Here is a 15,584-nt window from a genome sequence, read left to right as displayed (position 1 = left end):
GAAAACCAGTTGTGTGTAAAGCTGTCGGAGGCTCAGTTAAGGATATTTTATCGTAATACAGAGTTTCATGTTAATATGAGAAATATTGTTAATATGTACAAGCAAATATAACAGCCTTATGTGAAATAAATCTATACATGTTTGTTTATTTGTAGAAAGGGCAGCTTTATGTAAAAGCTAACAGGTTTAAAATGTTGAGTATTTTATTATTTTTTGTTTCGGTAAATTATTTTTTATTGTTTTTCTTATATTTTAATGCTTGTTCTGATCACATAGCAAAAAATTATACACATGCAATGAATTTTTTTAATGAATTTGAATATGCGACACAAGTCTTCCCTTTTTTATGAAAGAGACGGATGATTTTAATATCTGATTCTAAATCGTTTTTATCTGTGAAATCGTTACATTTAAACACTGAGCGTCAGGATTTCCTTTCTTTAGAAATAAAGCCTTTCATTGGGATTTCTTTGGTCTGATTGTAGTGAGCAGCAGACGAGTCTCTAAAAAGTCTTCAACATCACAGTCTGTCCTCCTCGAAACTCAATAAACTCATCTGAAATCTCCAGCTCAGTGCCCAATTGACTCGACATTTATTGTTCTTAATCTGAATGATTGATCCTGTAGGTTCATGAACTGCTTTCAGCCGTTTAATCATTTACTAATACTCAGTTCAAATTATTTTTTTGCCATGATGGAAGTCTGTAACAAAAACTGAATCATTGTATTTATCATTTATCTCTTAATTAGATTTTTAAAAGACATTTTCAATCATTCAGGGTGTGATGTTATAGTCACCTTTGACCTTTATGTCATTGTGCACTGATGACAATAGCTAGTCGCATACTATAGTAGGCAAAAAAGCAGCAGGCAAACAAATATTATGTCCGAATCCTCATAAATCAGTAGGCGAGAAACACCTGGGTGGTGTATTATTTCACGTGAGATTTGGGTGTGAGTATACTAATGTTGCGTCCGAATATGCCTACTTGCCTACTATACAGTAGGAGAAAACAGTACGTGAAATAAGAAGTATGTCCGAAACCTAAAAGTAAAAAATCAAAAAAATCATAAAACGGCAGGCGAGAACTGCTCCCGCCCAGATTCTGAAAGGGTTAGTTCGCACCAAAATAGAAATAAAAATATAACAAAATAGAAATTCTGTCATTAATTACTCACTCTCATGTTGGAAGACTTTCGTTCATCTTCCGAACACAAATAAAGATATTTTTGATCAAATCTGAGAGCTTTCTGTCCCTCCATTCACTGCCTTTGCAACGGCCACTTTGACACTTCATAAAGTTCATTAAGAGATTGTAAAACAGATTGAATTCAGGCATTTTCTCACATTAGCAGAAGCTCAGCCGAACCTGAACGACGCACAAGAACAAACACTCTTCCGGAAGCTCAAACGTGCTGCATAACACACGAGAATTAACCTCACTGGTTAAACAGCATGATTGAGCTTCTGGAAAAGGTTCTTGTGCATCATTCATGTTCAATTGAGCTTCTGTTCATGTTCGCTGAATTATATCCACTGCTGAAACAGAACAAAAACAGTCAATATTGCATCTAAAATGTAATTGCTACTTTAATTATTAATTTGACCACATTAATTAAAGGTGCCCTAGAACCAGTTTTTACAAGATGTAATATAAGTTACAGCTAATATAACCCTCAAATGGATCTTTACAAGATGTTTGTCATGCATACTGCATGCATGTGTCGGATCATGTGAGTATAGTATTTATTTGGATGTTTGCATTTGATTCTGAATGAGTTTGATGGTGCTCTGTGGCTAAAGCTAACATTACACACTGTTGGAGAGATTTATAAAGAATGAAGTTGTGTTTATGAATTATACAGACTGTGAGTGTTTAAAAATGAAAATAGTGACGGCTCTTGTCTCCGTGAATACAGTAAGAAACAATGGTAACTTGCTAACAAAACATTTAGAAAGACAATTTACAAATATCACTAAAAATATCATGTTATCATGAATCATGTCAGTTATTATCGCTCCATCTGCCATTTTTCGCTATTGTTCTTGCTTGCTTACCTAGTGTGATGATTCAGCTGTGCACAGATCCAGTTAATACTGGCTGCCCTTGTCTAATGCCTTGAACTTGAGCTGGCATATGCAAATATTGGGGTCATACATATTAATGATCCCGACTGTTACGTAACAGTCGGTGTTATGTTGAGATTCGCCTGTTCTTCTGAGGTCTTTTAAACAAGTGAGATTTATATAAGAAGGAGGAAACAATGGAGTTTGAGACTCACTGTATGTCATTTCCATGTACTGAACTCTTGTTATTCAACTATGCCAAGGTAAATTCAGTTTTTTGATTCTAGGGCACCTTTAAGGTGGTAGCACATTCTGATAAGGGTATATTCACTAAAGTGGCTGTAGGACTGACAAATGACCAAAGAAATGTTATCAGTAAGATGGTGTAAAAGCGTACATTTCTCGTCTGCTTACACCAATGGAGGAAATAAGGCAGTTACTACAGCAGAATATGTGGGAGAGCATTGCTATAGTGTGACTATACAGTACTTCAGTGCAGGTGGAAGTTCATTCTGAGGGATATTTTGAGCCGCTCAGGATGTGCTGCCCTTCTATTGGACCCATTTGGCCACTAAAAAGTCACAACAAAAACATAAAAATAAAAGCAAACAGTAAGAATCAAAGAAAATTAGTTACAATTAATTTGCATAATTTATTCAGAACATAATGCATGCTGGGAGCAATGGGTGCGTTTTGATTGGTGGTGCCCAGCATGCATTGCAGCATGAAGCTGTTCATTGATTGTCACCGTTGTTCGTTGTTGAGATTCATATGCTGATTCTTGATGTCTGTGTGATTCAAAGTAATGCTGTAGATGTTTTTAAAAAGTTGCATATTATTTGATAACCACAGCACTGCTAGATATCCTACTGTGGAATCACATGGCCGCTATTATGAATAAAACAAAATTAATAACACATTACCTACAGGTGCTGGTCATATAATTAGAATATCATCAAAAAGTTGATTTATTTCACTAATTCCATTCAAAAAGTGAAACTTGTATATTATATTCATTCATTACACACAGACTGATATATTTCAAATGTTTATTTCTTTTAATTTTGATGATTATAACTGACAACTAAGGAAGATCCCAAATTCAGTATCTCAGAAAATTAGAATATTACTTAAGACCAATACAAAGAAAGGATTTTTAGAAATCTTGGCCAACTGAAAAGTATGAACATGAAAAGTATGAGCATGTACAGCACTCAATGTCTTGCATACGTCTGTGAGTAGTGGTTCTTGAAGCACTGACTCCAGCTGCAGTCCACTCTTTGTGAATCTCCCCCACATTTTTGAATGGGTTTTGTTTCACAATCCTCTCCAGGGTGCGGTTATCCCTATTGCTTTGACTATTGCTTTGTGTTGACTTTATTTCTGTCGTAATGAATATAACAGTTTCATTTGAGATCACCATGATGGAGATCAGCGGTGACTTTAGTTTGACTCTTGACCCTTTAACTTTTAATATTAGATTTTCTCTGGTTGTTGCAACTTTGTGTTTATAAAGTACATTTGTTATGGCAAGAGAAAATGTGATCAGTTGACGTTGGTTATTAACTGATAATGTAATCATTGTCTAAATCACTGAGCTGATGCTCTAGTTATGTAGGTTTTGTGTTATTAATAGTAGCTATGTGATTCTACAGCATGAGATTCAGTGTTGTGGTTATTAAATATGCAGAATTTAAAAAAAAACATTTAGTGCACAAAGGGTTTTACTTAGACACACACACACACACACACACACACACACACACATGAATAATCAGCATATGAATCTCAACAATGGTGACAATGATGAAAATAAGTTTTTTTCAATAAAATGTTTATTGAACTGTTGTATGAAATCAGTGTCACATGTTAATCAGGAAGTAGACACTCTTGGTCATGTGATGTTGCTTAACTGTATCATATGTTATAAATATAAAAATCACATTTTGAATTTTTACCGCAGTAAGTTAACATTTGTTTCGATTTCTCCATTATTTTTTATATGTTATTATCCACTATCGATCGTCATTTATAAAATAAAATCAGAGAGATTATTGTGTTTTGGTGATTCCCAAGTTATTTATTTATTTGTTATTAAAGTTTTAATCAGGTTGCTTGTCTGGCTGGCAAGTACAATTCTCTTTCACATGCCCCTTCAAAAAATCCAGTGTTTAAAACAATCATATTAACCATATGGTATATAAATATAATACAAATACAATAGTACTTGTTTATTGTCTAATAATTGGCTTGGCCAAATATAAATAGTTACACAATAATATAAAATTACACAACAACAGAAATGAAAACACTGTACAAATGCCACTGTACATTTGAAGAACTACGCAAAATAGAACGTTTATAAACATTCTTAGATCTGCTGTCATATACTGGCAATAGAATGGAATGTTAGAATGACAGATTTATGAGTTACTGAACACAAATCATTGGTTTGCAGTGTGCTCTGTACATCAGTCTCTGGAGTGTGAAGTGAACGAGCTGAGCTCATGTTCTCAGGTGAGCTGTGAGTGACGACAGGCCGGTTTTCTCCAGGATCCAGTGATGGTAGTTGCTCACTTTGGCATAAACACCAGGACGAAACTCTCTGGAACATCCCTCTCCCCAGCTCACCACACCGAACAGGAACGCACGGTCATGGACGTGACACACCAGCGGCCCGCCGGAGTCACCCTATGAGAGCAAACACATCAAACTTAGAGGCTGCTCGTGGCTCTCAGCGATAAAAATCTGCAATCATCTTACTTGTGCCAATATACACTACTGATTAAGTTTTAGATCTGTTTTTGAAAGAAGTTTCTTGTGCTTATTTGATGAAAAAATTGAATTTTCCCTCTGCATGCATGATTTTGCACCAGTCTGAAATGTAGCCCACTAGAAATCAAATAAACTATTTTGAGTTCCTGTGTAATTGTTTTTAATTCCAAAAATTGGATACATTTTAAGATATGCTAATGCAAAAATAATATATTTCTTTACCATTTTGTCTTTGTGATTATTTGTTGATATCTCTTGAATAAAATGATTCATTGTTTCATGACAAGAAAATACCTTTATGGTGCTTTTAGCTGAAATTTATTTATTAAGATACACAACCGTTTAAAAGTTTGGAATAATTATGCATTTTTAATTATTTACTGTTTTGAAAGTAGTCTCTTCTGCTCTCCAAAGCTGCATTTATTTGATCAAAAATACAGTAAAATTGTGAAATATTTTCACAATTTAAAATAACTGTTTTCTATGTGAATATATAGTAAAGTGTAATTTATTTCTGTGATCAAAGCTGAATTTTCAGCATCATTAATCCAGTCTTCAGTGTCACATGATCCTTCAGAAATCATTCTAATATGCTGATTTGTTGCTCAAGAAAGATGATTCTGATTATTATCAATGTTGAAATCAGTTCAACAGATTCATATTTTGTGGAAATCTTGATACATTTTTTTTTTTAGGATTCTTTGATAAATAGAAAGTTCAAAAGAACGGCATTTATCTGAAAAAGAAACATTATAACATTTTGTAACATTATAAACGCCTTCGCTGTCACTTTTGATCAATTTAATGCATCCTTGCTGAATAAAAGTATTACTTTTTTAATTTATTTCCCAAAAAAAATATTCTTGAGCAGCAAATCATATTAGAATGATTTCTGAAGGATGATGTGACATTGAAGACTGGAGTAATGATGCTGAAAATTCAGCTTTGATCACAGAAATAAATTATATTTTACTATATATTCACATAGAAAACAACTGTTTTAAATTGTAAAAATATTTCGTAATTTTTACTGTATTTTTAATCAAATAAATTCAGCTTTGATCACAGAAATAAATTACACTTTACTGTATATTCACATAGAAAACAACTGTTTTAAATTGTAAAAATATTTCGTAATTTTTACTGTATTTTTAATCAAATAAATTCAGCTTTGATCACAGAAATAAATGACACTTTACTGTATATTCACATAGAAAACAACTGTTTTAAATTGTAAAAATATTTCGTAATTTTTACTGTATTTTTAATCAAATAAATTCAGCTTTGATCACAGAAATAAATTACACTTTACTGTATATTCACATAGAAAACTGTTTTAAATTGTAAAAATATTTCGTAATTTTTACTGTATTTTTAATCAAATAAATTCAGCTTTGATCACAGGAATAAATTACACTTTACTATATATTCACATAGAAAACAGCTGTTTAAATTGTAATAATATTTCACTATTTTACTGTATTTTGGATCAAATAAATGCAGCATTGGAGAGCAGAAGAGACTCTTTCAAAACAGTAAAAAATCTTACAGATCTAAAACTTTTGAACAGTAGTGTACACAATCAGTGAAGAAAGTAGTGCCTCATTTTTATAATAAATATTCCAAATCATCCGTAAGGATCATTATTGCGTCTCACCTTACACGCGTCCGTGCTCCAGTCAGGACTCGCGGCACACAGCATGTTGTCTGTGATCATGTTGCCATAGTATGCTTTGCTCGAGCACAAATCCTGTGACACCACTTTGACCTTTGCTTCTCTGAGATACTGAGAGTAATACCACGACCCTGCTCGACACACACACACACACACACACACACACACACACAATGAATGAACCCTTCATTATAGTGCAAACAGAACGGACACACTCTCAACACACACTCAGCTGCTGTACCTTCTTGCTCTTTGCCGTATCCAGTGACCTCACAGGACGTCCCGTGACTGAGTGTCTGATGCGGTCCAGGGATGCAAACCGTCTTCACTGAACTGGACTCTTTTGCACAGCGACCGTCAGGACTGTGAATCTTCAACAACGCTGAACACACACGGATCAATCAGATGTTAATGAAAATCTGATGTATGCAACTTAACTAAGCTATTTTGGCCTTGCTAAATAGACCAAACCAAATCTGAATGCTTCTTTATTAGCTTAACCTGTCAGACTTTATTATAGTAGTAATCAGCATTACCGATGTCGTTTTTGAAGTTGCCGTCTGTGTTGTCGAAGTGTTCATGGATGATGAGCTCAGAGACGCTGAACTCCTGCTCTCTCTGAATGTCCGTCTCATTTATGGCGTTCTTTCCCAGGACTACTGAGAGTTTTTTAGTCTGAGTGCTGAAAACATGAAGGAAGAGACAAATGTGAGAGTATATTTCCAAATCCATCCATCTATCCTTCCTTCCTTCTTTCTTCCCATCCATTCATTTCTGCTTCCCATTTATTCAAATCAAATCTGTTAAAAAGCAGCAAAAGGGAAGGTGATGTAAAAATATGAGATACAGGAAAATTTATATTTTAAGGCTTTTGCGTTTCCTGGAGGAAAGCAAATGTTTTGTGCGCAAATGAAAATGCACTCTCAAATATAATTTTCCCATCAGCAGACCTTTGGTACGGAGTGGAGGAAAAAAATGAAATGGGAGGAAAAATAATAAGCCGATGCTTTTGCATTCTCCTGAGAAACTTTGCATTCGCTTGCAAAACCTTTTGAGCTCTTTGTGAGGGAAACCAAAGTTTCTTAAGGGAACTAGAGAAAGCGGAAACATTGACAAATAATTTTTTTTTCATCTCATATTTTTTTCCACCACCACATCCCTTTAGGTGCTCCATACTTTTGTGTTACCCCCAAAGAAAGTTTGCATTTTTGCAGGCGAGTGCTACGGAAAAGGATTAGGGCCAAGCAATAATAAAAAAATAAAACCATCTAGAGATTAAAGTTGTTAAATTTCGAGAAAAAACTCGTTAAATTTCGAGAAAAAAAGTTGACAAAATGTTGAGAATAAAGTCATTAAATTATGAGAATAAAGTCATTAAATTATGAGAATAAAGTCATTAAATTATGAGAATAAAGTCATTAAATTACGAGAAAAAAGTCATTAAATTATGAGAACAAATTCATAATTTAACGAATTTGTTCTCGTAATTTAACGACTTTTTTCTCATAATTTAATGACTTTATTCTCAACATTTTATCTCGACTTTTTTCTCGAAATTTAACGACTTTTTTCTCATAATTTAACAAATTTGTTCTCGTAATTTAACGACTTTTTTCTCTAAATTTAACGACATTTTTCTCATAATTTAACGAATTTGTTCTTGTAATTTAACAACTTTTTTCTCATAATTTAATGACTACTCTCAACATTTTATCTCGACTTTTTTCTCGAAATTTAACGACTTTTTTCTCATAATTTAATGACTTTATTCTCAACATTTCATCTCGACTTTTTTCTCGAAATTTAACGACTTTTTTCTCATAATTTAACGAATTTGTTCTTGTAATTTAACGAATTTGTTCTCGTAATTTAACGACTTTTTTCTCATAATTTAACGAATTTGTTCTCGTAATTTAACGAATTTGTTCTCGTAATTTAACGACTTTTTTCTCGTAATTTAACGAGTTTATTCTCAACATTTTATCTCAACTTTTTTCTTTAAATTTAACGAGTTTTTTCTCGTAATTTGACGAGTTTATTCTCAACATTTTATCTCGACCTTTTTCTCGAAATTTAACAAGTTTTTTTCTCGTAATTTAACAACTTTAATCTCGAGATGGTTCTATTTTTTTGTTATTGCTTGGCCCTAATCCTCTTCCGTAGAGTGCAAATCATCTCAAGGGGAATTTTTTTTGAGTGAACACAAAAGCACTGAAATATAATTTTTACTCCAATCTCATATTTTTCCAACATCACAACTTTTGCATTCCCCTGAAAAATAATTTGCATTCACATGCATAAAAAGCAATGCACCAAAAACAAAATTTCTGCATATGTGAAAGCATTGATTCGAGTAGGACTGGTTACATTTGGTGCCGTGACCCAGGTGGGAGAGAGGTTTAGGGGGGTGACTATAACGTCGTTTTTCAATCGAATGCATGCATATTTTTCATAAATTTTACTTTCGCTTTGTTTGCATTTGCAAAACCACAAAGTTTCTTTGGGGAACACAAAAGCATTGACATGTTCATACTTTGCTCTCGTCTGTTCGGTTAGCTTGTGTACTGACCCGTCGGGGAAGCAGTGCGCGGCCGTGAGGACCCAGCAGGGCGAGATGAGACTCCCGCCGCAGGTGAACGCTCTTCCCCGTGACCTCCAGCTGAACACCGCCGCCATCCAGGGGTGGAGCTCCACCGTGCTCAAAGCCCCGCCCACAACCTTCATGCTCCGCTCCTCCCTCTGGCCACACTGCCAGCCTGGACACATGAGAGACAGAGCCGCCTGTCAATCAAACAGATACTGCACTTCTTCAGACAGCATCTCAGGTCAGCTGGCAACAGACAAAATGATCTCATTCTCACCTGACTGTGCACCTGCCGGACTGTCAGTAGTCAGATCAGAACCTGCAGAGATCAGGTGGACAAAACCATTCAATATGTGTTCAACATTAATACAGATATTGAGTGGTGTTATATTAATAGAGTGAAAAGGACAGAATCAGTACTGTGATCTCTTGCACAGCGTGGAATATCACAGTCCTCTCTCATGATCCCAGACGGCGTCTGGACGTAACACCACGGTCTGCGGCTGTAGTCTGGGTTTCTGGTGGTGTTAGAACATGTACAGTAAGTTATGATGGATGTAAGTGACATGATAAAGAGAAATGAACACAATAACCACATTTACACGTGCAAGAATATTCCAAACAACACTGGAATGTCACAGGCTCGGGCAGGAGTGGGAAGGTGTGTATTTTTGCAGGAGATTTTCACGTCTGGACTTGAGAATAAGGGGGAGTATTACAAATCTGATCAAGAACGTGTGTGGGTCACTTTTCACTCAAAATGAAAAGTAAAAATAAATTGCTTTGCACTGTGATTAAATTCTCACTATACTGTAATGCAAAAATATTTATCATTATTTAAACTGATTATGTCATGCTGATATTACTAAAAATTATTATATAAAAGCTCTGATTTACTGTAATACAGCAAAATATAAATAAATGTTAATGTGGCAAATTATCATGAAAATAAAGTCACAATGCAAAAATCTTAATCATCCATCAAGATTGATTTTTTTTATGCAAAATAAAATAAAAATAATTATTTATTGTATAATACTATTGGTTTACTTTAAAACAGTAAAATTGTTAATGGGGTAAATGTGTTTCACTGGTTAATAATGTCAAAATGCAAATCTTAATTAGTGAAAAAACCTTAATTTTCTTTATGCTTTCTTAAATGAAATACAATTAAAACAATTACAGTATTGATTTACTGTAATATATATATAAATGTTAATTGGGTACATGTGTTTAATTGTGTTTAATAATGTCAAAATACAAAAAAAAAAAAAAAAATTGCTAAAAATGTTTCTTAAATTAAATAAAATTAAAATATTTTTTCATTGTATAAAAGTATTGGTTTACTTTAAAACAGTAAAATATAAATGAATGTTAATGGGGTAAATGTGTTTTATTGTGTTTAATGTCAAAATGCAAATCTTAATTAGCAAAAAAAAAATCTAATTAATTTACTTTATGCAAAACTTTTTAAAATTAAAAACAATAACAGTATTGATTTACTGTAATATATATATATATATATATATATATATATATATATATATATATATATATATATATATATATATATATATATATATATATATATATATATATATGTATATATATATATATATATATATATGTATATATATATATATATATATATATATATATATATATATATATATGAATGTAAATTGGGTACATGTGTTTAATTGTGTTTAATAATGTCAAAATACAAAAAAATATTAATTGCTAAAAATGTTTCTTAAATTAAATAAAATTAAAATATTTTTTCATTGTACAAAAGTATTGTTTTACTTTAAAACAGTAAAATATAAATTAATGTTAATGGGGTAATTGTGTTTTATTGTGCAATGTCAAAATGCAATAAATAAAGAAATAAATAAAGAAATAATAATAATAATAATAATAATAATAATAATAATAATGCAAAAAAGTCCAAGCTTAATTTAATTTATGCAAAAAATCTTATAAAATTAAATTAAATTATTATTATAATTACTAAATTAAAATTTATTTTAAAAAATAACTATTTTATTTTATTTATTTGTTTGTTTGTTTATTTTAAATTGGTTAAATTTCATTACATATAATATCTCAATTATTTCTTCTAATTTCAGGGTGAATTTTGCCCTAGACATGCTCTTGGCTTGTTTTCTTGTTCTATTTATATCCAAAGCTTCAGGACAAAGGCATGTTGATTTAGTATTTTTCAGCGTATTTGTGGTTGTCAGGTCACTCCTAGTAACGGAGGATCATGGCAGGTTTGGACAGAAGCTCTGCAGGGTCTGTTTTCTCTCTTTCTGTCAGTATAAGCTCGACTCGCCTGCAGTGTTTGTGTCGGCCCGGCCCAAGATTCTTGGGATATCCTTCGATGTCACGCACTCTCTTTAAATCCCATTGCAGACATTCCCGTCCACTCTCTGATTTAGACACGGGACCTCTGTAGTTCCGACCGGACCGGTCAAAGCAGGAGACGGATTCATCTACCAGAAAACATCATTATCTGACGAACATCACAGAGAGAATCGGTATTCATGAATCCAAACCCCTGATGATAAACACCTGTTTCACAGCTGGACCCGCTGAAGCCTTCAGGACATTTACAGAACAGGTGAAGTCCTGACAGAGACGGGACAGACTTCCCACCGTTCAGACACAAATCCCCTGCAGGAACACAAACACAACCCAGAGATCAGACAGAGGGATCTGTGTGTGATTAATGTGACATGATGTCTGAATGAAAAAGCACCTGATTTGTCCTGTAAAGCACTGGAAAAGGGTCTGCGCTGGGCTCTCTGGAGGTCAAAACAAAGAAAACAGGAGAAAACTGCTCCATTAAAACCATTCTCCAAATGGAAGAGAGTGAAGTATGTACTTGTGAAGCACACTTACACACACTGTGAGCGCTGCTAATGCTAGAATCAGACTCAGACAGCAGAATCCAGCCATTTCTCCTGCAGTCTTCAGACTCTGAAACACAGTGCATGTGATTAAAAGCAAAGTAAAGCAAGATTTTGATTCACAGCTGAGAATCCATGGCATGAATTTTCCTGGAAACAGGCCAGGATCAGACAGAACAGGCCCGGAGCGAAGATTAAAGCTCAGAGATCTGCACCCACGGGAAACAAACATCACAAATGAGACATGTGTAATAACGGCAGAGAGAGTTCAGCTGTTCTGAGATGAAGAGCCAGACATCTCACATGCGTCTCAACAAGGTCTCAGACTGGAGATTTGTCGAGATATCAAACGTATGCAATCAAAAGTCAGAGATCTCAAATATAAACTCATCAAAATCTTCTCAGAGCAAATGATCTGAAACTATCCAGCATGATCCAAATAAAATAAAATAAATAAAATAAAATAAAATAAAATAAAATAAAATAAAATAAAATAAAATAAAATAAAATAAAATAAAATAAAATAAAATAAAATAATAAAAAAAAAAAAAAAAAAAAAAATAAAAAAAATAAAAATAAAAAATAAAATAAAATAAAATAATAAAATAAAAAAAATAAAAATAAAAAAATAAAATAAAATAATAAAATAATAAAATAAAATAAAATAATCTTCCCAGAGCAAATGTTCTGAAATATCCAACATATTGAAATAATAAAATAAAATAAAATAAAATAAATAATCTTCCCAGAGCAAATGTTCTGAAATATCCAACATATTGAAATAATAAAATAAAATAAAATAAAATATCTTCCCAGAGCAAATGATCTGAAACTATCCAGCATTATTCAACATATCCAAATAAAATAAAATAAAATAAAATAAAATAAAATAAAATAAAATAAAATAAAATAAAATAAAATAAAATAAAATAAAATAAAATAAATAATCTTCCCAGAACAAATGGTCTGAAATATCCAACATATTGAAATAAAATAAAATAAAATAAAATAAAATCTTCCCAGAGCAAATGTTCTGAAATATCCAACATATTGAAATAAAATAAAATAAAATAAAATAAAATAAAATAAAATAAAATAAAATAAAAAAAATAAAATAAAATAAAATAAAATAAAATAAAATAAATCTTCCCAGAGCAAATGATCTGAAACTATCCAGCATTATCCAACATATCCAAATAATATAAAATAAAATAAAATAAATAAAATAATCTTCCCAGAACAAATGGTCTGAAATATCCAATATATCAAAATAAAATAAAATAAAATAAAATAAGTAAAATAATCTTCCCAGAACAAATTATTTGAAATATTCAACATAATCCAACATATACAAAAAAAATAAAAAATAAAATAAATTAAAAATAAATTAAAATAATCTTCCCAGAACAAATGATCTGAAACTATCCAGCATTATCCAACATATCAAAATAAAATAAAATAAAATAAGAAAAATCTTCCCTGAACAAATAGTCTGAAACTATTGAACACATCCAAATAAAATAATAAAATAAAATATAATAAAATAAGACAAATACATTTCAGTATAAATGTTCTGTGTTGCCTCTTACGGTTCATTAAAACAGCATGTACTAATATAAACATTTGGAAACAGTTTTATATGAAGTATATCATGTTATATCTACCAGCATGCATTGGCAGTGTTCACAGCACAGATCATCTTGTCACTATGAATATTGTGCAGTTGGATTATTCTCAAAGCAGTTTAAGTCCCAGCATGCCTTAACTCTGGTGTCAGCAGTAACTCACCTGTATCAGATCTCACCGCAGGTCTGGAGTGTGTCGCTCTGCGTCCGTCTGATGCTTTAAATACAGGCGCGTTCGCTCCGATTGGCTGCTGGAACAGAAGTATTTGTGTGGGAAGATTGTCTGTCTGGTGAGGCAAAAACACACACATGATGTTAAACTGAAACTAGATCAACGAATAACAATAATAAAGGAACATACTTGATTATCCACACATATTTAATAGAAAAATCATGAGTATCAAATATGATCAACAGGCTTTTGAGGAAATGTATTTGTTCATCATTGTATTGCATTGCATTATATGTTTTAAAACAGAGTTTTGTAGCATTAAATACATTTTATTGGCAGATAATGATATTTTTATGCATTTTATGTATGTATCTGCTGCACTGTAATAAAGATCTCATTGATTTACATTAAGAATTTCATCACTTTTTGGCCATATAAATATCAGCATCTGCACCAAATTGCATATTTTTGGGCCCAAATTGCATAAATTGAGCTGTTTATTCTCATATAATACTGGAAAAAAATTGATTTTGTCCAAAAAGGTTCAATAAACTGTTCAATTTTAACAAAAATTACAGTAAAACTCATGACAATATATGAATAACAGATGTTTTCCCGCAGTAATCAGAGTCTGAAAGGGATAATCCGAGTCTGGGGCATGAGCGGGGTCACTAAGCGCCGTTCCGGTCAGCAGATGGGCATTTTCTCCAAAACAATGACACTGACACCCACCCGCTGGAGAAACAAGTGGGCAAACTGGGAAATCAGTTTCTCGCTTACAAACATCCAGCTGTGCACTAACACTCTACGGGCCACATTTGGCCTCCATCCCATGATGCGCTCACTTCCTCTGGGATAAAAAATATTCAGTGACTAATTAGTGTAGGTGTTGGTCGATAGCTCATCATTTCGGGAATGTACAGATATGATTCAGTGTGTGTTTGAGCCTCAGACTCTTGATTCACCTTCCACTGTTGTAGAGGCCGTGAAGGCGTCATCACAGACTCGGAGCTGATTTTAGGTCAGTGATTAAGGCTTTTGAAAACGTGATGGTTAAAAATGGAGCTCCACACCCGACTGACTGAGCGGATGAAGAGCGGCGTTCATCATCTCTGACGGATGCAAAACAAACAGGATGTAGGTGAAACTGCACAATCATTTGAAGATTTTTGCAAGACAAAAAATTTTGGGTTTTGATTGGTGTTGGTGGAACATGTTGACAGTTAATGTCAATTATATATATATATAAATATTATACACACATACATATATATATATATATATATATATATATATATATATATATATAAATATACACACACACAGTATATATAAATTACTGAAAAAAAATAAAATAAAGACAATAACAATTTTTAAAAGTAATTAAAATATATTATATTAAAAAGTAAAAAAAAATTAAAATAATAACAATAGAGAAAACTTTAAACAAAAAAATTCAAATATATTTTTTAATTAAAAAGTGAAAAATAAAAATATATAATAATGAAAATAATATGTATGTATGTAAAAATGCATGCATGTAAAATGTATGTATTTTAATTAAAAAGTAAAATATAAATGAAAATATTAATAAACAATATTTTTAATTCAAATATATATTAGTAAAAAAATAAAAATAAACTTTTTAAACAAATTTATATATATATATATATATATATAAATAAATAAAACTATATATTAATTCTATTGAAAAAATAATAAACATTTTTTTAAACTAAGTAATTCAAATATATATACTTTCATTATTAAAAA

The 15,584-nt window shown here is 31.9% G+C and overlaps 1 protein-coding gene across 2 annotated transcripts; it reads right to left on the bottom strand.

Moving 5' to 3' along the window:
- Positions 1–4,127: 4,127 nt before the first annotated feature.
- On the bottom strand, positions 4,128–14,131 carry plaub (plasminogen activator, urokinase b). Of its 2 annotated transcripts, XM_048171385.1 has the most exons (12): positions 13,803–14,131; positions 12,007–12,084; positions 11,864–11,909; positions 11,677–11,778; positions 11,438–11,597; positions 9,523–9,620; positions 9,380–9,421; positions 9,088–9,274; positions 7,055–7,200; positions 6,760–6,900; positions 6,501–6,649; positions 4,128–4,759 (listed from the first exon to the last, which is right to left on the bottom strand). In XM_048171385.1, the coding sequence occupies exons 2-12, from the start codon at positions 12,061–12,063 to the stop codon at positions 4,574–4,576; spliced, it is 1,314 nt and encodes a 437-aa protein (XP_048027342.1). In that variant the 5' UTR covers positions 12,064–12,084; positions 13,803–14,131; the 3' UTR covers positions 4,128–4,573. The 2 variants fall into 2 exon arrangements, with proteins under 2 accessions (XP_048027342.1, XP_048027341.1); XM_048171384.1 differs by lacking the exon at positions 13,803–14,131 and having other exon boundaries at positions 12,007–12,425.
- Between the last annotated feature and the right edge of the window lie 1,453 nt (positions 14,132–15,584).

The sequence above is a fragment of the Megalobrama amblycephala genome, linkage group LG20, assembly GCF_018812025.1.
Source record: "Megalobrama amblycephala isolate DHTTF-2021 linkage group LG20, ASM1881202v1, whole genome shotgun sequence".
NCBI lineage: Eukaryota > Metazoa > Chordata > Actinopteri > Cypriniformes > Xenocyprididae > Megalobrama > Megalobrama amblycephala.
Note: the sequence above shows the minus strand (reverse complement) of the source record. Positions and strands in the feature narration are given on the sequence as shown.